Genomic DNA, 27,287 nt, shown 5'->3' with positions numbered 1-27,287 from the left:
AAAGTCAAGATTATTTTTTTTAAAACAACACAACAAACCCCCCCCCCCCCCCCCCCCCCCCTTTAAAAAAAACAGTTGCACTGCAGATTATACGTCTTTCATAATAAGTCTAAACACCTAATTTGCTCAAATGGGTTATTTTGGGCCTATAAATTAAAAACTTAAAATTACACATTTTCCTCATATCTTGCATATGCATGTCAGTCTTATTCATTTGAAAGATACTCAGATGAAGCTAATCTGTGGGGCCAATTTTGAATAATAAGCATTATGTAAAGAAGATGACAAAAAGTGCTTGATGCAAAATAAACTTTGGGTTGTGCTAAACATAAATAAATTGTCCCTCCCGACTCACTTACAGTCGAAGATAGTAGCAGATGCTCCGGTTCAAAATGAGAAGAAACGTTTCTATAGATTCTATATTTTTTGAGCTACGACAAAGGCTGAAATGTGGCCTGCAACACACTAACACTTGTTTGTCTTGTCTTGTCTTGGCTTTACTGAAGAGGATAACCATGCTGGAGGTGATTCTTCCATCAGCCTTAGGTTCACTCCTTTCATCCATACCACTGCCAGAAACTGTCTGGAGCTGGAGGAACATCGTCTTCTTCCTGTTTTGTGCCATCGAGAATCAAAACAGATTTTCCCTCCAAATCCAACCCGGAGGCACAAAATAAATAAAAAGACACAGAGTAGCTGTTGGCAGAGGCGGCAAATCGCCCCTCGATAACGTTATTGATGATGAAACAAGGTTGTTGAAATGAAGTAAATCATAGGACGGGTACCAACAAAATGATAGATGACTGCTGTATTTTCTGTTTACTCAGCACTTTCTTTTAATCTCAATCTCTCCTGCTGTGGCTTTACTGTACTCATGTCAGATTTTTTTTTTATCCTCTTGAAGCAACTTGAGCCTTTGACAGCAAGTAAAGGAATGCAGCCTCTTGAGCTTGAGTGTGTGTGTGTGTGTGTATGCATGCTCAGCTTCGGGGGAATAAGTTGTGCTGAGCTGTACCAGGACCTTAACATCCACACACAGTATCATCTCCCGTTCTCCCCTTCCACAGTTCACAGAACAGCATGACCGCAGAGGACGTCTCTGTCTCTCCTCTCTTTTCCTCTCATGTCCTTTACTCTTTCCCCCAGTTTAATTTCTCTCTCTCTCTCTCTCTCTCTCTCTCTCTCTCTCTCTCTCTCTCTCTCTCTCTCTCTCTTGCTCTCTCTTACTACGGTGTTGTTTCACCTTTCACAATGTTTTTTTTTTTTAGCTCTTTCTTCCCTTTTTTTTCTTGGGAAATAATGAGCTAGCTAACATTTTATCAATTCTTCTCAGACACTAATTCTGATTGTTCTTTTTGTTTTATTAGATTTTTTTTAGAGTAAGTGGAAAAATCCGTGGAAAGCGGACATCACAGTAAGTGCTCCAGCAGCATGGCTGGGTTAACCCACTAAGGGGAAAAACCTTACTTTATCAAAACCTAATCACCACCAGCAATGAGTGTTGTCCACTCTGTGCTTCGTATCATGTCCTCTGGTAACGAGGCCCACCATATCTTAATTGGGAGGAGATGATAAACATTTGGAATGGTAGTTGTTTAAGTGCGTGAAGTCTGGGCCTGGCTGTACACATGACACCATAATAAACACATTCATAAATTCAAATTATACACTACTAAAAACTTATATAATTAGAAACCCAATGTGCCTTTTCCACCGCAAACATTAATAACATTAAAGATGGCTGCATTCCACTTAGGGGAAGTCATAGTATTGTGCAGCTGGCTAACTGGAATCACTTGTTGGGACACCTAATGGAACCGAGCCGTCCCTGATGGTATTATTGTATCCAATGTAAAGATGATTGTCTCACGCAAGGCTGAAAATATTTCAAATATTTACAATATCATACACTCAACCCAGTTGTGAAGCCACATAGAAAGGTATCCATAAAGCTAGAATTATTCATAGACTGTGTGTAGGAAGTGGACGGAGTCATCGTGACGTTACCCTAATGGTGTGTGGACTCCAGTTTTGATACTTTGAGTTCAACATTTTGGCTGTCACCATCTTGGTGTTTTTGGAACCAGAGGTGACGTGAGGGGGTGGAGCTAAGTTTAACCAAACGCTGAATAAGACAATTTTAGGCTATCAAAAAGGTTGAAATGAACTTACATAAACTGAAAACCCACTTTGACACACTGAACAACGCTGTGCTAGCAACCTGTCAATTACAAAGTAGCCACACCCTTTATGGTCTATTTGACTCTAAATGGGACAATCATTTACTAAATGAACATCATGATGTATTAAAGAAGGCTTAAAACTAGAGATTGAGACCATAAACTCACGTTTACAATGTTTACTGAGGTAATTAACCAAGAGAGAATATACATCATTTTCTCATAGACTTCTATACAATCAGATTTCTTTTTGCAAAGTCGCCCCCTGCTGGCCAAGAGAAAGAATGCAAGTTTAGGACACTTCTGTGTAGTCTTCATATTTCAGACTTGGAAGTTGCCAACATCAAACCAGAGGTGATGGCCAAATTTGTGGCCACTAGAGGGCAGAATTACTCCAAAACATCCTGACAGACCCTGAGATATTATCAATAATGGTGTTATGGCAAAAAAAATAGCAAAACCTGCCGAGAGCAGACACTGAGCCAAATGGTCGTGTCCATTTCCATCAGAGTTTCCCTTTTAATTAAGTTAAATATTCACTGTCCTTTTAGTTCTGGGTTCGTCTAAACTGAGCCCGAAGATAGATTTTGGGCTCTTTGGATGCTACATGTTCCACTGTCTTCACTAACTAGTCGAGAACTCTGTTTATTTTATTTTTTTAAGCTTCTTGACTTCAAAACCGCTGCCCGACTCTTCTGACACCTTCACTATTAGAGCAATTAGTGAACCAAAGCATTGACTAAACTATTTGCCAAAACGCTGCAGATTTATGTGACAACCTTCTCACTGAGAGCTAGCCCTTTCACAATAATATATATAATAGCTGTTAATAGCTTAACATTTATTTTTTTCTTCTCTTTAGCAAGCACGCTACATAACTAGCACACTCTAGCAGATACTCAGCATGTACAGTTGCTTGCAGGTAAATCCCCAACAGAAATGTTCTGATTGGCTGAGCACCAAATATGATGTGATTGTCTTTCTTCTCATGATTTATAATTTCAACAGGCCTCATCCATGTTTTGGTATCTGCTCTAAGTAGAACATTTAGATACAGCGTCTTATGTGACTACTGAAAGTGGACAAAACTACGGTTACACTGAGCAGCTCTCTTGCTTCAAAGGCCTCCAGCGGCATGAGGCTGGGACGAAGATGAAACACCAAAACACACACACCCACACACACAGAGCAGAAAGAGATGAGAGATATAGACCTTGTCCGACAGCTGAGATATAGCACAAGAGCCCTGGGGAGTTTCAGGGGATTTCCACCGAGGGAATCGGACACGTTGTCTGATTTACACTAACACTTTGGCTAAACTTATGATAAAAGTTCACAAAAGAAACATCGCCTTATCTATCTTTATCCATCTCCGCCTCCATCCGTCTCTGTTTTTCTGCTCTGCTGCTCTCTCTGTCTCCATAAATACTGCGGTGACTGTCGGTTCGAGAATATTTTAAAGTTGAGAGTTATTGTTTTCATGTACGCGAGTGTTGTTCACTGTCATCTCACTGATGAAATTATCCTAAAAATTGTCATAAGTTATTGTGAAGCTGAAGGTCATAAGGGTGAAATAAATAACAAGAAGAAGCATATTTTAACTTGAAAAATAAAGGTGTAAATAATAAGAAACAGCATGAGAGAGGCTGAAAGAGAATACATTCATTTTTATCTGCCTTCACAGCTCCTTTTTTTTCCCTCAGAGAGCCAAGGAATGCAATGAGGAATCTGGTGAGAGATACAGAGAGGAAAGTGGATGGTACTGTACTGTAGTGTGTGTTGATTGTGCAACTATTTGGGTCTTTTTTTAAAAACTTTGTCCCTTTGTCTCGCCGCTCATAAACTTGCTCTTTGATAATGTTTGAATTCACTTTTTACAATGACAAAGTGTGGGGGGGTATAACTGTACTGCACTGTGTGGAAAGGGAGGGAACTTTGGTCAAGGTCAGCTGATGTATGGACTAAGTATTTGCACATATTTCTTTTCTTTTATTTATTTTTATATTTTTCCAAGATCTTGTAACTCCAGGGCTGTGGCATGTTCCAAAAAATAATTGGATCGTCGTGATGATCGAATCACACACAATGAGACCAACATTATTTAATGGATATCCCTTTCTGTGTGCGAGGAGGAATACAACTATTATGTGACCTGCTTGTGGGCTTTACGACGACAATACGACATTTCCGACATATGAATAAAGGCTGACTTAAGGCGAGACACTCCAGGTTAAAAAAACATTGTTTTTGTGCTATTTTGCTCCCATGACATGTTTGCTTTCCTGTCTTATTTACTTTGTCTATTTGCGTCTGTAGATTTCTCCTAAATACAGCAAAAGAGCATTAGAAAATGCCTCATTTGCATTTTGTAACATAACATTTTAGAAAAACTTAATGTAAGTAATTAACTGGGAAAGTTTCAGAGTGGTATATATTATTAGTGATATCTATTATTATCTATGGAGTGGCTTCAAAATGTCTGTACATGTACAAAGCATATCTTTAAGATGTTTTCTCAAAATATTTTTTCAGACTGATCCATAAATCTCCACTTCAGTAGCGCTTACATACACTAACATTTCCAGTTTCATTGCTATCTATATTCTGAAGGTTTTTACAGAGGGGTTTGTTCATATATCATTCATAGCCTGATTTATAGAACTTTTTTATTTATTTACTTTTTCACTTATTCTCATTTTCTGGATGAACCTGGCTTTATCGAATGTTTAGATTTCTGCTCTGGGAAGTTATGCAGATTAGCACATATTTAACAAGATAATGCATCATTTGCATTTTCAAACATAACATTTTCAGAAAACTTGTAATGCAAAAAAGAATCGTCTTTGTGTAAGTAATCAACTCCGGAGATTTTATGGTTGAATCTATTACAAATTAAAAAGTTCACCCAAGTCCCCTGTAGCGTCTCCACTTCATACCAAACGACAAAGGAAACTTTTAAATGAACAAATAAAAGACCACAGAGACAAACTACTGTATCAAAACAGTCACAATACATTTAAACAGAGAGAAACCATCATGTTCAATTATCTCACACTATTGAGTACAAAATGTTTCACTGACATTTGCTGTTTGATGACTCAAATATTAATACACATGAGACACAGAAGAACTGAAAAGTATAAACACTTCCTGGATCCATCCAAAGACAAGTCTAAAACATATCAGTTAAGTTACATATTTTCCCTCCATGGAAAGAGTTCAGTTCCCACGTTGAAGAAGTATTATTTACATCTCGACCATAATGTCCCGGCCACAGAGCCAGTGTGACCAAACAGACATATTTTAGAGTCTAAAACACTGCCAAAGTCCAGCAATATTTACACACCGCAGAGACAAGAGGCTCCCAAGAGCGCTGCCTGTAAAAAGAAATCCTCACATTACTCAAAAACAAAAAAGATAAGCTTTTTTAAATACAGAGCGTATTTAAGTATATATTTTATGCCGACCAGACAAAACACCAAAAGCTTGCATTGCAAACACTGCATGGGTTGTTCGAGGCAAGTTATTCACTTAATTTGATTGCTTTAAATCAAAGCCAGTATTATCCTTTATGGTGAGAGTGTGAGAACTAGCACAGCAAAGAGACTGAGTGGCACCTCGCTCCCTTTAAATCATTCCAGTGAGTGAGAGCAGTTTTTGTCTACAAAAAGATAATAAATAAGCCTTCCCAAAGTAGTTCAATACATAGAGATATTTACAGCAGAAAGGCGCTAAACTGTACGGGCATATCTGACCTTTGACCTCACTGTACACATGCTGGTAAGAAAACAGTCAATAACTGGGGATGAATTAAATATTACATTATAGTGATAGATGGAAACATGATCTCCGTAACACAGCATTTTTTTTTGCTTGTTGAAAAAAACTCCGGTGAAATTATGCTTTTTCAGTTGTTCTGACAGATTTTATGAAAAGATAATTCAAAATGAGGAACAGTTTCTTTTAAGGATAAATCTGGTGATAATCAGTTTATTTGAATCCAAATCCATGGAAATAAAATAGGAGCAGAATAGTTGGTCACATTAGCGGCCTTTCTTATGTGTACCGCTGCCACTGCGACCGCTGTAGCCGGCTAACTTCTGTATAAACTAAACAGACTTAAGGCATGTCGCGGACTCACTGAGGTGAGGCTGTCTGCTAGTTAGCAAGCAAGCTAACTAGCAGACAGCTTGCTAGTTAGCTTGCTTGCTAATTCCACCACGCTTTAATGCAACACTGGTTACAGAAAATGAGCCGAACAAACCTCAATGCAGTAGCCCTCAACTGTTAAAAACTATTATAAGCAATGAGCCCTCAGTTGCACTGGGTGAAACGTTCCTTCCTTACAATGAACATGGGCCCTATCATTGATTTTGACTCAAACCCAATTACTGCAGCATGTCTGCAGATGAAAAATAGTCCCAAACAAATGTACTATTTACACCTGTTTGAGTAACATTTGCTGAAAACTAATGATTAGGCCTTTCAAAAAATCGTTTTTTTATTAGATTTACATTATTAGTAGGAGCAGATTCAGCATTCTGGGAGTGTTGTTTTTGGGATCGGTGAGACGATGAGTATTTTACAACTTATTATACTGAATGTACTTGTCCTGGTGCTGAACGACACTGCTCATTTATTGGTTCATATAATTTGCTGTTTATCTTTAGTCTGTTATTTGTGCTTTTATGCTGCCGTCTTTGCAAGAGACCCTCATAGAAGAGATTTTAAATCTCAATGGGACTATCCTGAAACAATAATATAAAATAAAATAAAACAAAACAGACCAGAACTATTTTAAGGTAAGGTAAGCAGTGTGTATATGCTTGGCCAACACAGCACCTCACCAAATGCGTTGAATTGCGGCAAAAGCCGAGTCAGGTTCAACTTTTTTAACAGCAAACCTGCACTTTTGGCTGGAGCCCTCTCCGTTGGGACCCCTGCTACATTAACACAGTGATCCCAGTCAACTGACTGAGGGGGCCGTGGCTATCACACAGTGCTAATGTCTGTCTGAACACGACCGAACATATTTTGGGTTTTGGTCTTGTAATGGGATTTGTTAGCAAAAACAAAAGTATGCTAGCCGTATCCTTTAAATCTCACACCCTGGACGAATACAGACTGTTTCCAATCCACATATTTTTTTATGCGTCAAGAATGTTTATGTTTATAGTGTAGATTGTGGTATCTAGTTCTTAACGACTATTAACTTTCTAATAGGACGACACTGGTTCCCACACAGGCTAATTTCTTGGGAGCAAATGGGGTCACAAGGTTTGAATTAACCACAGACAGAAAATAGAAGCAGATGTAACCCAGGTGTTTACATTTTGAACTGTGACAGAAGACTCAGATGGCCAGCTGGAGCTTGGTGAGGTTCCTCTGGTGCATGTTGTGGTGTCGCACCAACTCATCGCTCCGGGCAAACTTCTTCTGACAGTTCGGCCACCGGCAGTTAAACGGCTTCTCGCCTGCCAGAGAGAGGGGGGGGGATGGTGCACAGGTTGGAAGAGGAAACGGAGAGGATGGCAATGACGAGAGGTGGCCGGATGGAATATCAATGAAATAAAGTGAAAAGAAAGAGGAGGGGGGGGGGGAGAGAAGAAATATTAGAATATTATGCTGATCATAACGGATAATGGACTTTATTTAGTACTGCAGTCAAGTAAGAATAAATACACATGGACGTTCCAACACTGTGTTGTAGAACTACCATACTTGTAATGTAAACATCAAATGGATGAAGAAGAAATGGAAAAATAAAAGTTTACGCACTTGTTTTACCTGTATGAGTCCGGGTGTGTGTCTTAAGGTGGTCAGACCGAGAGAACTTTCTCTGACACGTCTCGCATTGGAAGGGTTTAACTCCTAAACACATGTACAGTATGCATGCACACACATACACAAGCACAGGTTCACACACACACACACACACACACACACACACAGAAAACACATGTTCAACATCACACACACACACAGAGGGAGAAAAATACAGTAGAGCAGAGGTTTGCAAGGAAGCCATTCCAAAGTTTGACCAGCCTTTAGCAACTTCATCTGGGGGGGGGGGGGTTCAGTGTGATCATCACTGTACACGAAATGCAAACTGTGCCTTTTAAAAGACTGCATTGTGCACACAAAATGGCTGTCATGCGAACGGCGGTTTATAACAAATGGAGAGAGAGCAAATACAAGGAACTGAAAGGAGAAAAAAAAATTTTATCAGAGAGACAGACTGAGTAACACTGATCAAACCTGTGTGTCTCCTCTGGTGTCGTTTGAGCTGGTCAGAGCGAGAAAACCTCCGGCCACAGTCTGTGAACTCACACTGGTAGGGTTTCTCCCCTGGACAAAGACAATTGAGAAGACGTTAAATACAATTAAATTAAAAATGATCTGATCACTTCTTTATCCCACCTTTTACACACCAATATGAACATTTGGTTTAAATGTCAGCTAGTTTAAAGCTATGAGGAATTTAGATTTTGTGTTAATTTTGGCGGCCCCTGTGGACAAAAGTGGTGGTGTTTCCGAGCACCAGAGTCCATTTTACTGCAGCAGGGGTCTGACAGTCTGCACGGTTCTGGTTCTCCTGTGTCTCCTTTCCTCCAGAGGGGCCCAGCAATACGGTCTGGGTATTGGCCCCCGCCCCGCGAATTTATTATAAATTAATATAATTAATTGAGTATTTTATGTCAACGGAATATCTTTGAGATGTGGTCTCTTGGTGTTAGCTGACAGCTAGCTAAAGCAAAGGGGGAGAAATACTCTGACCTCCACAGAGTTATCTCTCTCTTACTGAGGAACCTCTCTAGAATCACAACACTGCTGAGGTAACACAGAATTATTGTATGCAGCTAGCTGGTGCTGCCAAAAAAACCGAATAAACCAAGCTCACAAGCCAATAAGTATTTTTTCGGCAATAGCAGATAAGGGAATTGGGGCTAGTGGAAACATCAGGGAAAATATTTTTTAAGAGGTCGAACAGAAAACCTTTGAATTAAGAAAGAACACATTGGAATCACCGGCAGAATGAATGACTGTCAGTAGTTATATAATGAGTAGAATATCACAGCACGTTTTCCTGTTGGTTTCACCTGTGTGTTTGCGACTGTGCATCTGCAGGTGAGACAGCTTGAAGTATCGCTTGTTGCATCCTGGGTAGGCACACATGAACGGACGCTTCTCACTGCTCTCTGACCGCACTATGGCCGGAGCAATGCTGGGCACCCGCCGCACATCCTGCACACAAACACACATAAACACACACACACACACACACACACACACACACACACACACGCACACACACACACACACACCAAACAATTATAATTTAAAGCCAAACCACTCAAGGCAAAATGAACAAAGCCAAACCAGTAATTGAACCAGTGAAATGTAATTTAGAAAACAGGCAATTAAATCTGCCCCGTGTGTAAATAAGTGCACGTGATGTGTCTGGCTCATGGGGATCATTATGATAAAATGCTCATATATTCATTAGATGGGAATTAGCAGTAAAATGACCCCTAGACTGACTGCAGCCCAGAGGGAGCTGTTAGTCACGGCCTTTTAAACAGGCCCCCGCTTCCAGAGCGCCACGTTCACCGCTGACACGGCGGGAGAACAATAACAGGAATAACACCACGGCTGTAGAAAACGTTTTTTTCAACATCGGCTCTTCTGCTGCATTGTAAATGTACATATGTACGTGTTTCACTCTTTTTTTTACGCCCTCTCGTGCCACCTGCATGTGAAACTAAATAAAAGCAGAGGTTTGTCGCTGTGTCAGCGTACTGAGTTTATTTACAACAGCAGCTTCTAGTCGCTCGAGCTAGCTCGCTTGCGGACGAGTCCGGGGCCATGTGATTTGCTGAGAGGAGTCAGGGTGATGATATCCACTGATATTATAAAATTACAAAAAAATCACATGAAATATTAGAATCATTAATAAATAGGAAGTATAATTGGGGAAATTGCCATAATAAAATAAAAACAAAAGAAAGAAAGATTTGCAATGAAAATGTCTTAAATGAAATAAAACCTAGCAATATTATAAAAATAACAAGGTGGAACATGAAACATGTCATAATAATTGTCTGTTAATTTTTGTATTTCACACAAACACTTTATTCATGGGATTATCTAGTTCACAGTTCCTCATTTATCGGTTTATTATTGAACACTCCGCACTAAAGCAACTGATACTAGTCCAGCATGTCTAACTGCAGTAATCAAGAGCAGCGCCAGGTGTTGCTCGTTAAATTGAATTAGAGCTCAACGAAGTTGAGTGAATCAGCTTTGAATCAGTCATTTCTTACGTGATTCTTGATCCGTCTTCAACAACCTGTTTAATATCTTTTGGGGTTTTTAGTGATATTAATGAAAAATGAAATTGCGTGGCTGTCATGTGTCCTTTCCTTTGGCAGAGGCGGAGAATTAGTGTAATCCCTGTAATGAAAATGGCAGAGCAAAGCATCACTTTGCTACTCGATCTGTTCGCTGGCGCTTTAGCAGCTCTTAAATTAGACTTTAAAAAGGCATAAAAGTGAGAGCTCGTTTATTCTTTTCTGCACTGTGTCAGACCTCTTGTGTGGGTTTTTTTATTGTGCACAATCTATTTCTATGCACAGAAGAGGAAAAAAAACGGCCGTGAATAATGAAACAGGCCCCCCAAAAAAGAAAGATAGATCTCAAAAAAGTCCGGTGCGGACTAAAAGCAGGTCTGGAGAACCTCTGCCTCCTGTCCTTTAGAGCAGCTGACAGACAATAATTAAAATCTAATGATTTATTAACATGCTGATCCCCTGTATGGAAACTGTATCCTTACCCAGTGTGTGTGTTTCTCCACTGCTAATGGATTTGTGGAAAAAGATTCCTCTTGTCCTTTGGCGCTGCCTTTCAAAAAAATCTCTGCGTACCTATGTCTGTGTGTGTGTGTGCATGTGTAAGCATTCCTGTGTGTGTGTTTGTAAATCTCCTCTGCTATATTTCCTCTTCACATAACCGGGGTCAGGCTCACCACCACTCATCTCCTTCAGAAACATGTTTAAAAAATATGTTTTCTTTGTTATTGATGTGTTTTTAATCTCCATTGTGAGTCCTACCTGTAGGCCCCTGAAGACTCCGTGTGTGTGTATGCGGTACTGTGTGCTGCAGCTGTACAGCATGGGGGTGCTGGGGTCGCTGTCGTAGCCCGCCGCGTGGCTGCCAACACAGAAAGAGAAAGAGAGGAGGGATGAAAAATACAACGGAAACAAACACTTCAATTTACCGTAAAAGTGAGAAAAATACATTGACACGCAGTTTTGATTCAATCAAAAATGTTGTGCTCTAAAATATAGAAATTGGAAATTTAGTGCCAGTAAAACATTTTACGATCACAAAAAAAATCACGTTTCCACACAGATGGCTGCCGCATACAGCATGCAACAAGACCCAAGTTCACGATTCAAAGCCGTAAATCTATACACTGTATGGCGGATATATAGAGCATGAAATGCTCTTTGACTGCAGTTAGCTTCATGAAAAGTATCACAGACCAATCATCGGACCTTTTGCACAATAAGTACGTGCAAAAAACAGCTTTTAATATTTCACTCTGACCTAAAGAGCAGAACAAAACCTGCTCTGTGCGACACAGCTGCCCGTGTTGCCTCTCCTATCTTCTTATGATAACACAAAGAGAAACAGAAAGCTCTTGTCTATGAAATGTGTTATACTTCAGTATGTCTGAGCAAACGAGGAGGACGGGAGTTTTGCATCCTGCGCTGCCGCAGTGGGAATGTTCAGCGCACGGCCGAGCGGTCATAAGGTGCTCTTTGTTTTCGACTCGCTACTTCCACAGACGGGAGGAGAGACTTCGGCGGTAGACGCGGTGTAAATCACACGGAATGCTCCTTTAACTCATGTTCACTCATTTATATTGTAGGAGCAGGTAATGTACAAGTTAGGACACCTTATTCAGGGATCATGGACCTTCCACTGAAACACCTCTAACTCCAAGTCCATTACAATGACAAAGGAGGGTGGAAGGTGGTGGTGCTGCACACCTAACACAACTTACCAACACAGTCTCACGGTAGTCCGTGAAATAGTCACGAACTGTAATCTATTGGTTTTGTGTACAGGGACACGAATTGTCCATATTTTACGTGTCACTAAGAACGTCTTTTTTTCGGGGCAACGTTACGTTAACGAACCAAAGTTAGGTTTAGGCAACAAAACCACGTAATTAGGTTTAGAAAAACTGTTACGAACGTTAGTTTGAGGTAACAAAACCACAACCATAGGACCACAACGCGGTGTCCAACACCGGTTGCGTGGATGAAAGCCCTGTGTTTGTTGGGCCCACGTAGTCTCATGCTTTACTGTTCACAGAAAACACCTCTTCGGCAGGTGACGTGTGCTTCATTACATATCTCTGCTCTTCCTCTCGAAGCTCAACTCCCCTACACTTCCTCTTCCTCATCTCCTACTCCTCGCCCCATCCCTCTTTATCTCCCCGTCTCCCCCTGACTCCTTGCTACTCCCTCACACCTCCCTAGTGAGTACAAAAAGTCACAGAGAGAGAGAGAGAGAGAGAGAGAGAGAGAGAGAGAGAGAGAGAGACGCTGCCACGGTCAGAGCGGACCAAGGCCACTGAAATACCACGATATGAAGCTTCTCTTAAGACCTTTTTAGTGCTTATGAATAAGAAAACACAAAGGCCTTTGGGCCAGAATCAAAATCAAATTTGTCTCTACTGTCACTCATATTAATATAATCAGCAAGACCAACAACGCTATGATATCTGAAAGCTAAACGGCATTTCTGTCTGCTACCACCCCTTTGTACACTTCCCCCGCAGACACACATTCATCTGTTAACTATGATGAATGCCTGTTGGCTCGGGGTAGAGAGGTATTTGTGAGCCGACACAGATGCTGACCAGCGTGCAGCTATGCAGGTCACAATGACATAGAGTACAGTGCATACTACTGAATGTTTTATTTTAACTCTGTGTGAACAGGGGATGTTGATACCGCTGTGATAATATCCAACTGGCTTCTAATGTATATTTCTGCTTTTAATTAATCCAATATTTCATAGTCTGTATATAAGAGGTGGACATATAGTTACCGTGACGTCACCCATTGGTTTGTGGACTTCTGTTTTGAAGCCTCGAGTTGCGAATTTTGGCCGCCAACGTTTTGGTTTTTTAGCCGTTGTCGTTTAGTTTTTGTGCAACCAGAAGTGACACGAGAGGGTGGCGCTAAGCACAACCAAAACAACAAACTGTTTTTAAGAAACCAAAATGTTACAATTAACCTTGGTGAGCTGATAATACACTTTGAAAGGGTTAAAGTTCAAAACGAAAACTCGGACAACTCTCAGGCTGGACAACGTTGTGGTAGCCACCTGTCAATCAAAAGGTAGCCACGCCCTTTATGGTCTATTTGACTCTAAATGGACCATAATTTACTAAATGAACATCATGCTGAATTGAAGAAGCATTTAAACTAGCGATTGAGACCATAAACCCCTGGTCACAATGTTTACTGAGGTAATGAATCAAGTGAGAAGTAGAGTCATTTTCTTATAGACTTCTGTACAATCAGACTTCTTTTTGCAACCAGAGGACTTGTTTAAGGCGCTGCAGCATTGGCTTCACTTTTCAGACCCGGAGGTTGCCGCCTGGTGGATACATTGAACTCATTGGTCTAGATTAAGATATCTCTACAATTGCAAATCAGATTTACAAAATTTAGTAAGGAGTTCTACGGCCAAGAGGGGACCACCTTGATCTGTTGTCTAGCACCACTGTCAGTTCTACATGTCAATCATGTAGAATCATATCTCTCCAAATAACACACATTGGTTCAGAGACAGATTTTCTTAAAAAACAAACTGTAGCTGAAGTATCCTTGTAACCTAGAGGTTAAGATTAATACATTACAACTATAACAATACATTTAAAAAGTCTTAACAGACTTTTAGTTTTGAAATTTTATTTTGAGTTGTAATGAACATCCCAAGAAGGGCTTTGGTCTATTGGTCTCTTTGGTCTCTGGCCTATAGGTTTGATTATTCTCTGACCTTATTCATTGTTGTATATATCATGTGGATTGATAACTAATACAAATAATCACATTTTATATCCTATAAATGGACTAAAACGTTTTTTCACCAATGTGCTGAACAAGCATTAGTGTTTAGTAGGATTATGTCAACAAAAAACAGGTTATCTATATTTAACAAAAACATGGTTTTGGTAGCTGCTGAAGGAAATGAATAAATATTGTCTTGTGAACTGTCGCTGCCATTGCTGGTCCAAAGCAATCATCTTGTTTCTAACCTACTCTTCATGTTTCCCATCCAGCACAAACTTCACTGACTGCTGCTATTCAAAGAAAGCGATGTTCCTACCTCTTCATGGTGGACGCCAGTGTATTGACAGGTTTCCATGTCACACACTCCAACTGAGAGGTCATTTCATAAACATTTTCTCTGCTGTGGAGGGACAAAACGTAGAAGAAAAGCCCATGAGGTGTGCGGTAGACTGGCATTTACCAGTGTTGAGTGTGTGTATCCATTTATGGCTTTTTGTTAACCTTATAAAAGAAGCACTCTAGGGAAAAATGCCAACTCTCACACACACACACACACAGAAAAAGTTGCAGGTGGAGCTGAGGTCAAAAATGTGCCTCAGACAGACACTAAGAAAGCTAAATTCTCCCATAACAGCCACTTTTCATGAAACACAGCATACTCCACAATCATTATTCAGAGCTGCCATATAGATAAAATACATCGTAGCAAACACACACACACACACACACACTGTGGATTTATAGCTCTCATCCCCCTATCACACCACCTGCCTGCTCGCAGCAGTCCGGGCAGGGGTAGATGTGGTGCCTGGTACCCTGCTCATCACGCAGCTATTATTCTACAGTACAGCGTGGGGCACGCAGCCAGCAGAGCACACACTGTGTTTCTGCTGAAGTATTGTTGGATCGGAGGCTGAGCGCAAGATTTAAAGTAATGATGCGTGTGCGTCTGCTTCCCTTCTGTACCGCTGACTGACGGAAACCCATCGCTGTTTCTGCCTTAAATGGCCAATGTGTGTTACAGTAGGTCTCTCCTGGGAAAAACTCCTCTGGTTCACAATCAATTTGTAAAAGAAAAAAAAAAAAATCAAAGATGTCCATGAGGAATGATATTCACCATGGATGAACAAAAAGACAGCAACTATGGAAAGGAAAAAAAAAATTACCTCGACCTTTGGGTAAAGTTTTTGTGACATACCAATACTGACGACAACTGTAATATATAAAAAATTAAATATTGATTTTGTGTTAATGCTAGACATGATAATGTCATGTAAATAATACAGCGTCTCTTAAATTACGTTTTTGTTACAGCCTTTGTCTCCACCTCCCTAAATCTGACATCGTGACACTTTCGGTATATCAGCCAATGTCCCCAACCCGATACAATGGAGGTCAATGGAACTTTGCTAATGTCAGCATGCTGAAATGCTCACAATGACAATGCTAGAATGTTGATGTTAAGCAGGAACAATGTTTACGATGTTTACTATCTTAGCTTAGCTTAGCATGCTAATATTTGCTAATTAAAAAGTACAAAGTATTACAAAGTGCAGCTGAGACGGATGGCGGTGTCCAAAGGTATTAGAATTAATACTGTCGGCAACATGACTGTCTCCACCAAAGTTTTATAGTTCGAGGCATTTTACTCAAAACCACAAATGTGAAACTCGTGGTGGCGCTGAATGAAAAGTCAGGGGGTCATCAAAGTCATTAGCGTTCATCCTCTTGGAACCATGAATAACTACACAAGGTCTTAAGGCAATCCTTCCAAAGGCTCTTGAAATACTTCAGTCTGGACCAAACAGAGACGATGTCCTCATTTTTCCGGATAACTCTTTTAATTAGTCTTCATGTGAAACTTTCTCTGTGGTATAAATTTGTTCCAAGATAACTTTTGTAGTTTAGGATAAACATTTAACCTCCATTGTTGGAGGCAGATATCTCAAAACCCATACAAATACAAAAAAATCTATCAGCATGACTCGGTACCACTAGTGTTTTTTGTGATTTGAACGAGCAAATCTTTGACACCTTCCAAAAAGTTCAAACACTTTGCAAACTGCAACTTTTAAGAGTCACAAACTGTTGTAGTTGTTGTAGGGTGTTGGCCTGTGGATGTGTGTGTATGTGTGTGTATGTGTCTGTATGGATTAATAAGACCTCAGCATGTTTTCATTTCATGTTTTTCCAGCGGGCCGAGCTGATGGCCTGCAGAGTAAATACAGTCCTGTTGGTACCAGGCTGCAAGATTAGACAACTGACAACTCATATGAGTCTTCCCAGCCCCTCTCTGTGTGTGTGTGTGTGTGTGTGTGTGTGTGTGTGTGTGCTGAGCCGATATCAATTATGTTTATGACAAAGAAGACTTTCGGGACAGTCTGGGTCCACCTCACATATCTCTCTCGCTTGCTCTCACTCACACACACACAGAAACCGTCGCACCCATCCCTGTTGTGGTATTTACGGAAGATTCCTTCTCTTCTGCCATCGTTGGAAAACACAGTGTCGGTGGTATGTGAAGAATGTTTCATCTAGAAACATAACAACAAGCAAAGTGTTCCGTTTATTACATTTGGAAGAAGCTCATTAAAACCTGTATGCCTCATTAAAACCTGTATGCGTATGCTTCTCAATGACCGGTACGGGCAGTACTACACTGCTGTGGCAGATATGGAGATTTTTGTATATTTGCAGTTTCGCCCGGTCAAGTTGTGAGGGCAGTGGTTTTAACAATATGTGCACATTACATAACAAGCTTGTTAATATTTTCTTAAAAAAGGTGCTTTTGGTTCTGCTGTCTGGGAGGAGTAGGGAGGAGAGGCAGGGAGGGAAGGTTGAGGCAGGGTGAGGCTGGAGGTGCCCCGGCTGAGACGAGTTCTGGCGGGGCAGCAGTATGAGGACATGTTTTTGACTGTGATAATTTCGGTATCTGTGTGTGTGCTTTCATTTTATTTTTGTGTGTCCATATTTGGCGCGATGATGCTCATATATAGGGCATTAGAAAATACTTTAAAAAATATATTTTTTCTGTTTAGTTCTTTCCTCACCAGACTTAACAGGCTTTTTTGTAGAAGACGTTTTGTCACAGTAGGAAAAAAAGGCTTCAATAATCAAAATGAATGATGGCTGAATTCCATTAAGCCGCTCTGTTTCAGGGTCCTGGTGCCGTTCATGCTGGCTCACTGTCACACTGTCATGGCTTAAAGATCACAGCCATCGTTATTAGCAACACCTGTGCTTTTCCAACTCAGCCTGATGGTCTCCTAAAAAATGACGTTCCCATGCAATGAAACTACACTGGCAAATACTTTTTGAGGGAAACGTATTTTCTGCCGGATCACGTTTGTTTTTGACGTGTCAATACATTTAAAAATCAAAATCTGCGTAAGTCGACATAGGGAGGAGGTCGGGCTGGATGGATGGGGTCTGTTTGTGTTCTTTGTGAAACTAAAAGTCAATGGTGACTTTATGTAACGTACCAAACATGCTTATTTAAAGGCCAAACCATGATCCTTACATAAACATATCCAAGTAGTTTTTGTTGTGCTCTTGTTTGGTTTAGTTTCAATTCGCAGCGTTAAACACATGTTTAAAAACTGCAACCGTAATCCTGGGGAAAATGTGTTTTCCACAAATAACGTAAATGAGAATGCAGTTTATGGGTAGCCAGGGTTGTCCTACTATGAGAAGTCAACATGTCTGCTGTGAAAAAGAACTACAATGTATTGTTACAAATGGCACTGGTTACAGCAGCACAGAATACATAAATCGCCTCTTTGCACTTTATTTTGTCATCGAGGACAAATAGAGCGACCCATCAGTGGAATTAATGCATAGTTGGATAAGAAACAGACTGTTTTGGAATTAATGTGAGTCAACTGCAGGCTTTTACTCAATTTGCTACTGATTTCCTTTGTTTTTTTCCCCATCAATTAAAATGAGTATCTAAAACACGATTAGATAATCCTTACTGTGATGGAAAAACGTGTTGTTTTGAGAACTGATTTTGAGAGCTGTATCAATCTTAATTCATTAAAGTCATAAATGCTTTGGTGACACACTACACTGTAGGTCATCGTGCAAATAATCAAAACAGAATATCTATACGAAAAATCAGTACACATCCTGTCAAAGAAAAGACCAGTGTTGAATGAAAAGAGTCAAATAACGACGACCTGCCCACATACTTCTGTCCCCGGCCAGCGGAATAACTTGATTCATGGCATGTTTTGAATATTTTCCAATCAGTAAATCAACCCACTTTCCTTCGCAAAACTTCCTGATTCTCGTGCTTCACTTCCTTCAGTGGCACAGTGACATTTTTCGTAGCTACCTGGGAATTAGAAGGCGGCACGTAAAACAACGTCTAAAATTAGGATTTTAAGGATCCGCGTTTCTCACGGTAGAGCTAGCATGACACCAAGTGAAACAACTTGAAGAGCCCCACAGAGGAAGGAGAGGTAACACAGAAAAAGGAAGCGGCCGTGGTAGACAGACCTGTGCTGAAGGTGAACATCCTGTTCGAGACCGTTTGACGCGGGAACAATCAACAATGGTTTCTGAAACATTTCCAGCTTTAATTGTTTGTGTGTGATGAAAATAGATTTTCATAGAAATAGAAGAGAGTGTGCTAAGCGTGTCAAAGGTGTGTGTGTGTGTGTGTGTGTGTGTGTGTGTTACCTGTTGTATGGGTTTCTCAGCAGCAGAGCCTGGCTGCCTGTGCAGCTGTCTGAAGGCGTGTGGCATCCATAGACAGGTGGAGGTACCGGGTACTGCTGCTCCGCTGTGGGACACACACAGGCATCATGTACAATATTATGTTACACATGCAATTGAATGCGCCCATAAAGGCCCGAAGATGAAGGTAAGCTCAGAAGCGATGTCTTCTGCTTCTCATCTTCTTTTAAACTCTTGCCCTCGGCCTGTTTTGCTCAAAACTCTTTTCCACAAATAAAGACTCTTTGCTTCACGTTTCTCTCCCTGAGCTCCCGTAGCAGTGCGGCGAATGAACGGCTCCCTCGACATTTCTCTACATTCCAAAATCCCCCACGCAACTCAGATTCTCCCAGTTATCTTCGCCGTAAAAATTGGGCAGCAAACATTTAAATATTTACCAATAACATGCTGCCGAGGAGGGATTCAAAGGGGGAGGTGGGCGGATAAAAGAGGGGATGAGAGGAGGAGATGAGGGAGTTTTTTCCGCGAGTCAGGATGTGGCTGATTTATACCGCCGACAGGCGAGGTCACGGCGGAGACTTCAGGATAAGGGACAAGACACTCCCTAGGTGAGAGCCACGGAGCTGCCATCCAGACGCAGCTGTGCACTCGCACACTGGCTTTAAATAGAGGTTTGGTACTATTGAGACTCTGATGCATAATTGTTATTGTTTTTCAACGAAAAGTGACTACTGAAAGTGAAGAGTAAATAAAATGAGTCTTTTTTTCAGATCTACGCAGGAGAAGCTAGAAGCTAACACAACTTATAACGCAACAGAACTGCCCTACAAAGGCAAAACACAGCAACTAAGCTACGTTTTTGGTTAAAGAAATTACCTGAACGTGACTTAATTACATCTGTTGTACTACTTTAAAACAAAAAATAGAAATGTGTACAATTCTGTGAAAATCGCAGTGACTACAAACAACACGCTAGGATCAGATGTAACTTACAAGCTAAAAGCTAATCATTGCCAGTTATTATGTTTTATTTCCAAATAGCAATGATCTGTAATTAAAAAATTAGCATTTTGTTTGCTATTCCATATCACTAGATGAGGCAGTGGCTCAATCAGCCCAAAAATCCAATCATGATAGAGAACAAAAAGCTAACTAGCTTAGCAGAGCAGCAGTATCAGTGGCTAGCTAGAGGAATTCACATTTAATTCACATATTTAAATGTATTAAATTGTAGTTTCATTTGTATTGTTTCATTATTTTTAATGGTTGTCCGACAGACAGCCACCTAGCAACACATACATTTAAAATAGACAAGAAATGGACAAGAAAGCTGAAAGCCAGCCTGACACTTTTTAAACTCTCCTGTAGTAACTGAGGAGCAAAAGGTTCCGCGCTCCGACACATAAAGACACTTACCCATGGTGCTTTGCTGGGTTAAAGCGTCTTCGTGCTTGAAGGAATGGTTGGAGAACTGCGAGCTGTGGTGTGTAGGAGTGTGACCGTAATTACCGGCTCCATCGAATGCGACCGCGCTGTAGCCTGCAACACGGAGAACAAAAAGCCAGAGTCAGAAGAAGGTAACTTCTAAATAAAGTCCATCAGAGATCACACAGCACCTAATTTATTAATTAGACCATCAGCTCTAATGACATGATGCTGGTGTTTTGTTTAATTTCCCCCTCATTAAAAAAAGGTGTTGTACATAATCACTGATTGCAACCGTCAAAACTACTTCGAGATGGATTAAATGGCATTTGTGTCTATGATCTTTTAACTTTTCCTGGATTTTATCACTTGCTTTGAATCTCTTTTTATCTGCTTTTGAGCACAAATGTTTAATAAATAGTCCAGCATATTTTACAGTGAAGTAAGTGGAGCAGGACCTGATCTGATCAAAGAGTCACAATAAAGTTTGGTTGCTTCTCCACAGGAAACGCAAGAGGAATTCGCAACGATTTAGAGCTCAAAAATTCCTTTACTCCTCTTCTCTGACAGTTACAGATTCTGGAGTTAATCCTTATTGATGATATCAGATTTCACAAATATTTTGGAGCCATTTTGAAAGATTCATTAACTCTAAATAATCAAATTAAACAAGGATCTAAATTACCTGACGTCCCGGACCCAGACCTGACTCAAGACTTAGACTGACCTACAGGGCACAATGCACACCCATCAATCACCCACATGCACACACACGCACACGCACACACTCGCTATCTCTCACTCTCACATACATGCCTCATTAATTAAAATGCAGCACTTTCACTCACTTTCCTCGGTGGATCATTGGGTGAGAGGAGGGAGGGAGCGAGATGGGGGGGGGGGCTCATTAAACATTTCCATTTATCTTCCACTCACCCCTGTCTGACTCCTCTGTGTGTGTGTGTGTGTGTGTGTGTGTGATATCATTGTTGCCTTGAAGTCCAGCACTGAGGTGACAAGCGATGAGGTCAATTTGTATTCAACTGGAAAACCAAAAGTCTGGAAATACCCCAAGACATTTTCTTTTTTCCACAAACTGAAATGAACTAGAATTGTATTTTCATCCTGACACAGTATTTATTACAAAACGCTTTCTTGTGTTTGAGGTCCATTTCATGCATGGTCTTTCAACGTGAGCAGTGCTGATGTTAGCGGTTTATCATGTCTTGCTACTGTAACAGTTTACTGATTTAAAAACTCGCAGACCTGCGAAAACAAATTTATCCGTAAAATAAATTATTTCTGCTCCAATAAATGACTAAAAAACTGTTTGGATTGCACCCATTTGGGCCTCTCTCAACAAGCCCACAGTGAAACGTGAATGCTTTTAGAAATATCAAGCTCTGATATGAAAATGAAATCCCTCCTGCAGGGAGGTTATACAGTGACAGTCTCTGTGACCCTGCCCCGCTATCAGAGACCCGCGTCCTGCTGTGAGTCTGTTTGTCTCTGCTCGTCCAGCCACAGCGGGCAGCAGATAAAGCAGGTTAGAGGTCGGCGCGGCTCTTTGATTATAATGTTATTGCTAAATTATCTGCTTGATAAGCATGTTATTATTAATTAATCTGTTGGGAAAGCACCAACAGATTCATTATACCCGCATGGAAAAGAGAACCATAAAGAAAAAAAAACAGCATGCTGGGATTTTAATGTGTCACATGAGTCCCAATAATTGGCCTTTGACACATTTCCTCACTATGTGTCCCTTCACTCTGCAAAGCTTAACAACATGTTTTAAACAGACGTGAAACCCGATGACTTTGGTGTATAATGCGATGCTGCAGACATTCATAATAAATGTAAGAATTTAATTCAACTCAAATTATCTCAATGCCATTCAACAGACAAAAATAAAATTAAAAATGTAATGGGATTTAATTCTACAAAAGACTGTCATTCTACATGTCTTAAACCGTTCCATCTGTTCGGTAACAGATACAACTTTTTTTATTTTGAGGATTTTCACAGAAACTATTTTTTTTTTTTAAGCAGGTAATTTTTCCAAAACATGGGTCAAGAGTTTTTTTAGGCTAAAACTACTACTGTGGTGTACTGATGTGGAACACTCTAAAATGTGAGAAATACCAGACTCCAGTAGACACACTGACAAATTAGGATTAACTCAGCGAAGCCTCAACAACTGTATCTTTTTTTCCCTTCCTGTTAATAACATCTGGAAAAAAAATGCTGATCATATTCTTGTGTCATAACTCACCTCAGTCATGCATTTTATTTATATAGTTGAAGTATTTCTTTTTTTTATTGCCAGTCCTAGTAAAAATAACTAGAAAAGAAAAGAGTAATTTCCCAAAACTAAGCAGACACATTTTAGATGCTGTAGAGGCCTCAGGGCTTTAATCAGCGTATTGTTTGTTGTTCAGCAGCTTCAACACAGGAAACACTCGACCAAAATTAAAGTGATTTCTCATATCCATCATTAGAGAAGAGTTTTACTTAAAGTCCAGAGCCGGGAATTATTAGGACCTATGTACATATTTCAAATGTATTCCTAAAAAACAGACATGAACGTGTCAAGTAGTAAAACAAATTGCACGATGAAAGCAGAGTTATAAAACCTGGTGAAGCATCATCACGGTGACTCCGAGTCAAAGTGAGTCGTTTCGGGTCAAAACAAGTTCATGAGTACGACTGACTGCAGTTGTTTTGGTTTATTGTCCCTCTACTGGGACCTGGCGTATTAATGGTCCGTTCACACTAAGAGCACTACACTACAGATGTGGCTTAACTTCGGCTAGGACGTTAACACCTCAACACTAAACTCAAAGGGATTCGAAGCTGGATCACCTCTCTACAAAGGCAATTGTCTATTCAATATTTAATAGTTATCTCCTTGTTTATCACAGACTTAATAACGCAGTGCTAAAAGTTAGGGTGAACTAAGGTCAGTGAAGGCAACACCTCTGCCAGTGTAAACCAGGTCATATAATGTTTCACATAGTGTCTCATGTACATGTGTTATCACTGACGAATCGGTATGTGATATATCAGGTCATGGTTGATAACTGACAAAGAGAGTAGCTTGAATTAAGATGAGGTCTACATTTAACTTGGTTCATTGAAAAGTGAACTTTTGTCGTCAACACAGAGAGTGAAGCTTTCAGAAAAGGGAGGATGTGTGGAGGAAAGTAAGCAAAAAAACTGCAGAAGATGATTCTTTTGATGTATTTCAAGATTTAGGGCCTCATTCGCCAACCTTCTCAAGAAGAAATGTTTTCACGGATATTCTGCCATTCACAAATGTTTTCTTATTCGGGATTTGTGCTAAGATAAACCTTGTCCGAAGCGGCACACTCAAGAGCACACTTACGAACATTTGAGCGCTGACGTGTTTGCGCAAAATAATTGGATATTGCGTTTTCCTTAACTCTACAGTATTATAATATTATAGGATTTAAATTACAATATTTTAAATATTTTTCAATACTTATTCCCATTATTTAAAAAAAGCTTTATGGTCTTTTAATAAAATTAAACAGTTAATTGGGAACCATTAATCAGGAGCTATTCAATAATTAGCAATTGATCATGCTATTTATTGGCCAAATGACGCTACTAAAAATGACAGTTTGTTTTCACTCCCTGCAGAAGTCCTTTTGGAGTTCTGCTCTGTTCATCCCTTGACTGAATTCTACCCCCAACTCTTTTTAATTTCTGCGTATCCGTCTCATGCCCTTTAATGTGGATTGGCTGGCAGGGCGTTAACTTTAAGCTCATTATAGGGTCAACTAGCACAGGCTTTCGATTTACGACGACAACACAATGCATCCATCTAAGAACACAGGTGTGAACAATTCTACAGTTCAGAAACACATCGGAAATCTGACGTAGACTTTCCTTAGGACCTTTCTCAAGAACAAATTCAAGAAAAAAAAAAGATATTGGTGAATGAGTCCCAAGCTTCAGGGAACCAAAGTGACTCTAAAATGGATGATGAGGCTGACTTACTGAAACCCAGACAGATAACAAACTTGGTAGCATGCTATATAACGGCACTGGTCCCGGGTTTGACTCCAACATTAGGACCACTTCTACTCTGTCCTCTGACGAATACAGACCAAAAGGCCTCAAACTTTCCTCCGGCCCTACCTGTCTGGTTGCGTGCCGCCTGCTGTGTGTCCATGCAGTTGGTCAGGTACGGTGGGTTGCTGAACATCCTGCTGGGGGGCTGGTGGTGGTGCGGGGCGGTCACGGACGGTGGCTGAGTCGGGGGCGGCGGTGCCCCGAAGGCCCCGTACCTGCAGGCCCCGGTGCCGGTAAACTGGCCGGAGAAGTGGACGGTGAAGGCGCTCAGGCCACAGTGGGGGTCGGTGTCGTGGTGGTGGGGGTCGCCGGCGGTCCCCCAGCTGGGCTCTTGCTTGATGAAGGAGTGTGGCCCCAGGGAGGCATGCGGGGCGGCCAGGGAGGAGTACGGGGAGGCGGCGGTGTGGAAGTCCAGGACAGGGGCCCACTGGGGGGTCGTGCTGACGGGCAGTGCCGGGCAGCCGGGGCTGGGGCAGGCCGGGAGCGGGGGCAGCAGGGAGTTCAGGTCGCGGACGTCTGAACCCATCGTTGTCCAGGGGACAAAACTGGGACAAAGGTCAGCTATTTTTAAATCGGATCTGTCTCCCCGCCTATGTACGGCTCACCCAAAACCCAAATCACCCTCTAAATCCTCGAAAGTCTTTCTCTCACTGAATGAACGGCTTCTTCTCTTTTGCTCCCAGGCTCGGTTTTTCACCCATCGGCCGTTCACGGCGCTTTCCTTCTGATCTGGAAACCCCTTAAGTCCGAGAGAAGTTCATGGTCGAAACAGCAGAGTCACAGGAGCCAACTTTTCTCGGTGGCAGGAGCAGAACGAGGAGGAGAAGTAAAGTCAAATGAAACGTGGTGAATCAGCTGAGATCTTTACCCTCCACTAAACAAAAAAAGATTCTCGGAGAGATGGGAGTCCATTCACGGAAGAGAGAGAGAGGCTTCTGCTCAGAGCTTTCCTCAGTGAATGGAAAAAGAGGAGTGAAGGAGGAGTAGTCCTCTTTTCCCTCCATGCTCTCAGCCCATGAGTGTGTGTGTGAGGTGGGTAGGAGGTGGAGTCAGGAGGTGATGAGGGACAGGAGCCCTCTGACTTCATTCATTTACTGTATGCAGAACACACACACACACACACACACACACACACACACACACACACACACATTTGCAGGAAAATAAAATCACAATTCTGACATCAGTGCCATAAATCCAAAGTAAAAATCCATCTCCTCATTGTTAGCCAATATATATATATTATTTTTTTGGGGGTAATATGAAAAAAAATGTAATTGTCTCTCAGCTTGTTAAGAAGTACAAATATCCCATGAACTACTCTGTTGTTTCATAAGGTTAGAGAGCTGAGAGGCTGCTGTGCTGGATATTTTTCAGCTGTAGGTTTTTTTCGGGGTCACAAAGCACTGGGCTCATCGTTTTTAATGATCACATATCACACATGCAAGTTTAAGATATTTCAAATTAAAAGAAAGTGGCAGTCTCGATAGCACCCTGTCATAGACTATTATTATGATTATTTCAGCCCTAAAAATCACCTGGACAGAAATAGAGGTAAGAAATGAGGCCCGGCCGCGCGCAGGAATATTGTTAGAGAGAAATAAAATGAAATACGTTAGCTTACCTCGGACCATTGCTTCGTGTCCCCCGAATTAGGTTTTATAATTGGTCCGTTTTTCTAAGAACAAAACGGATAACGGTCTAATTTAAATTGTTTGTAGATTAACTGTCGGTCACAGATGAACGGCCCGCGAGACGATAAATCTTGCGGATTCAGGCTTCAAGTTCTTCGGTTCTTTTCGTTTTTATTCGTTTCTAAATTATTTTCTTTACTTGTTTTAATTTTTTTAAACTACAATTAAGCCAACAGTAGAGGTAGGATAATTGTCTTTATGAAATGCCAAAGACACGTTATTCATTAACCAATATATTTAAGGTGTCCTGAAAACGACCGTGAAAACCTCAGACATATTTTACACGGTGAAGCGAATCATTTGGTGTCAATTAAATAGTTCTAAAGATCTGTTCACTATCGTGCAGGAAGAATAATAGTACATTTATTTATTTTAACGCTTTATATTATATAAACTAAGCGCAAATGTTATTATTAGCATTAATCTCGAAGCGTTCCCCTTAATCCCGTGCTGTTTATTATTTATCACTTGCGATGATAAATGCCCATAAAGTCCGTTTCTGTTACAATCTTTATCTCGTTGTGTGTGTGTGTGTTTGTGTGCTGAAAAGAGGAAAACGGCTCATTTAATGAAAAAAATCATATTTTACCATCAGCGTTGCAGCGTTCAATAAAATGCATAAACAGATAGACTTTAACCTCCTGTTCACCTTTTAGAAATAACAGCCACCCAAAATAACAACATGTATTGATTAATTAAAGAGTGCGAACTTTTGCTGTTGGTGAACTTAAAAAGCTTTTTTTTCTTTCTTTTTTAAATCTAATTATGCGCCCGAACTAAGTAACGTGCGTCAATAATGATTAAAGTCAGCTTCATTAATATGGCTGAAAAAATTCATTTAAAAAAACATATCCGGTCACTTTTAAATAATGAATATGACTGACCATTATCCTAATTATGTCATTATCTATACTAATATTATTATGCTTCCGTGTGTTTATCTATTTGAACCCGTCACTTTCCGTCATTAAAGAGCAGAAGCGCCTTCCTCCTATCAACACGGTACAGTAGGCCGGCCCACTACAAAACCGACCGGAGACCTGTTCATGACCCTGCAGCCATCATTAAAGAGACGACCTAAAGACACGGGGCGGGGGGGGGGGGGGGGGGGG

General features: G+C 40.7%; 1 protein-coding gene across 4 annotated transcripts; it reads right to left on the bottom strand.

Annotated features, from left to right (window-relative positions):
- Positions 1 to 5,169: 5,169 nt before the first annotated feature.
- On the bottom strand, positions 5,170 to 25,426 carry wt1a (WT1 transcription factor a). Of its 4 annotated transcripts, none has more exons than XM_031875689.1 (9): positions 24,548 to 25,426; positions 20,372 to 20,494; positions 18,959 to 19,061; positions 14,592 to 14,675; positions 11,291 to 11,390; positions 9,281 to 9,425; positions 8,439 to 8,528; positions 7,959 to 8,051; positions 5,170 to 7,654 (listed from the first exon to the last, which is right to left on the bottom strand). In XM_031875689.1, exons 1-9 carry the CDS (start codon positions 25,005 to 25,007, stop codon positions 7,533 to 7,535), a joined length of 1,320 nt encoding a protein of 439 aa, XP_031731549.1. In that variant the 5' UTR covers positions 25,008 to 25,426; the 3' UTR covers positions 5,170 to 7,532. The 4 variants fall into 4 exon arrangements, with proteins under 4 accessions (XP_031731549.1, XP_031731550.1, XP_031731547.1 ...); XM_031875690.1 differs by having other exon boundaries at positions 7,968 to 8,051; XM_031875687.1 differs by lacking the exon at positions 14,592 to 14,675.
- Between the last annotated feature and the right edge of the window lie 1,861 nt (positions 25,427 to 27,287).

Source organism: Anarrhichthys ocellatus, unplaced genomic scaffold, assembly GCF_004355925.1.
Source record: "Anarrhichthys ocellatus isolate YVR2014 unplaced genomic scaffold, GSC_Weel_1.0 scaffold93, whole genome shotgun sequence".
NCBI classification, from domain to species: Eukaryota; Metazoa; Chordata; class Actinopteri; order Perciformes; family Anarhichadidae; genus Anarrhichthys; species Anarrhichthys ocellatus.
The sequence above is the reverse complement of the archived record's forward strand: the minus strand, read 5'-3'. Positions and strand labels throughout refer to the sequence as shown.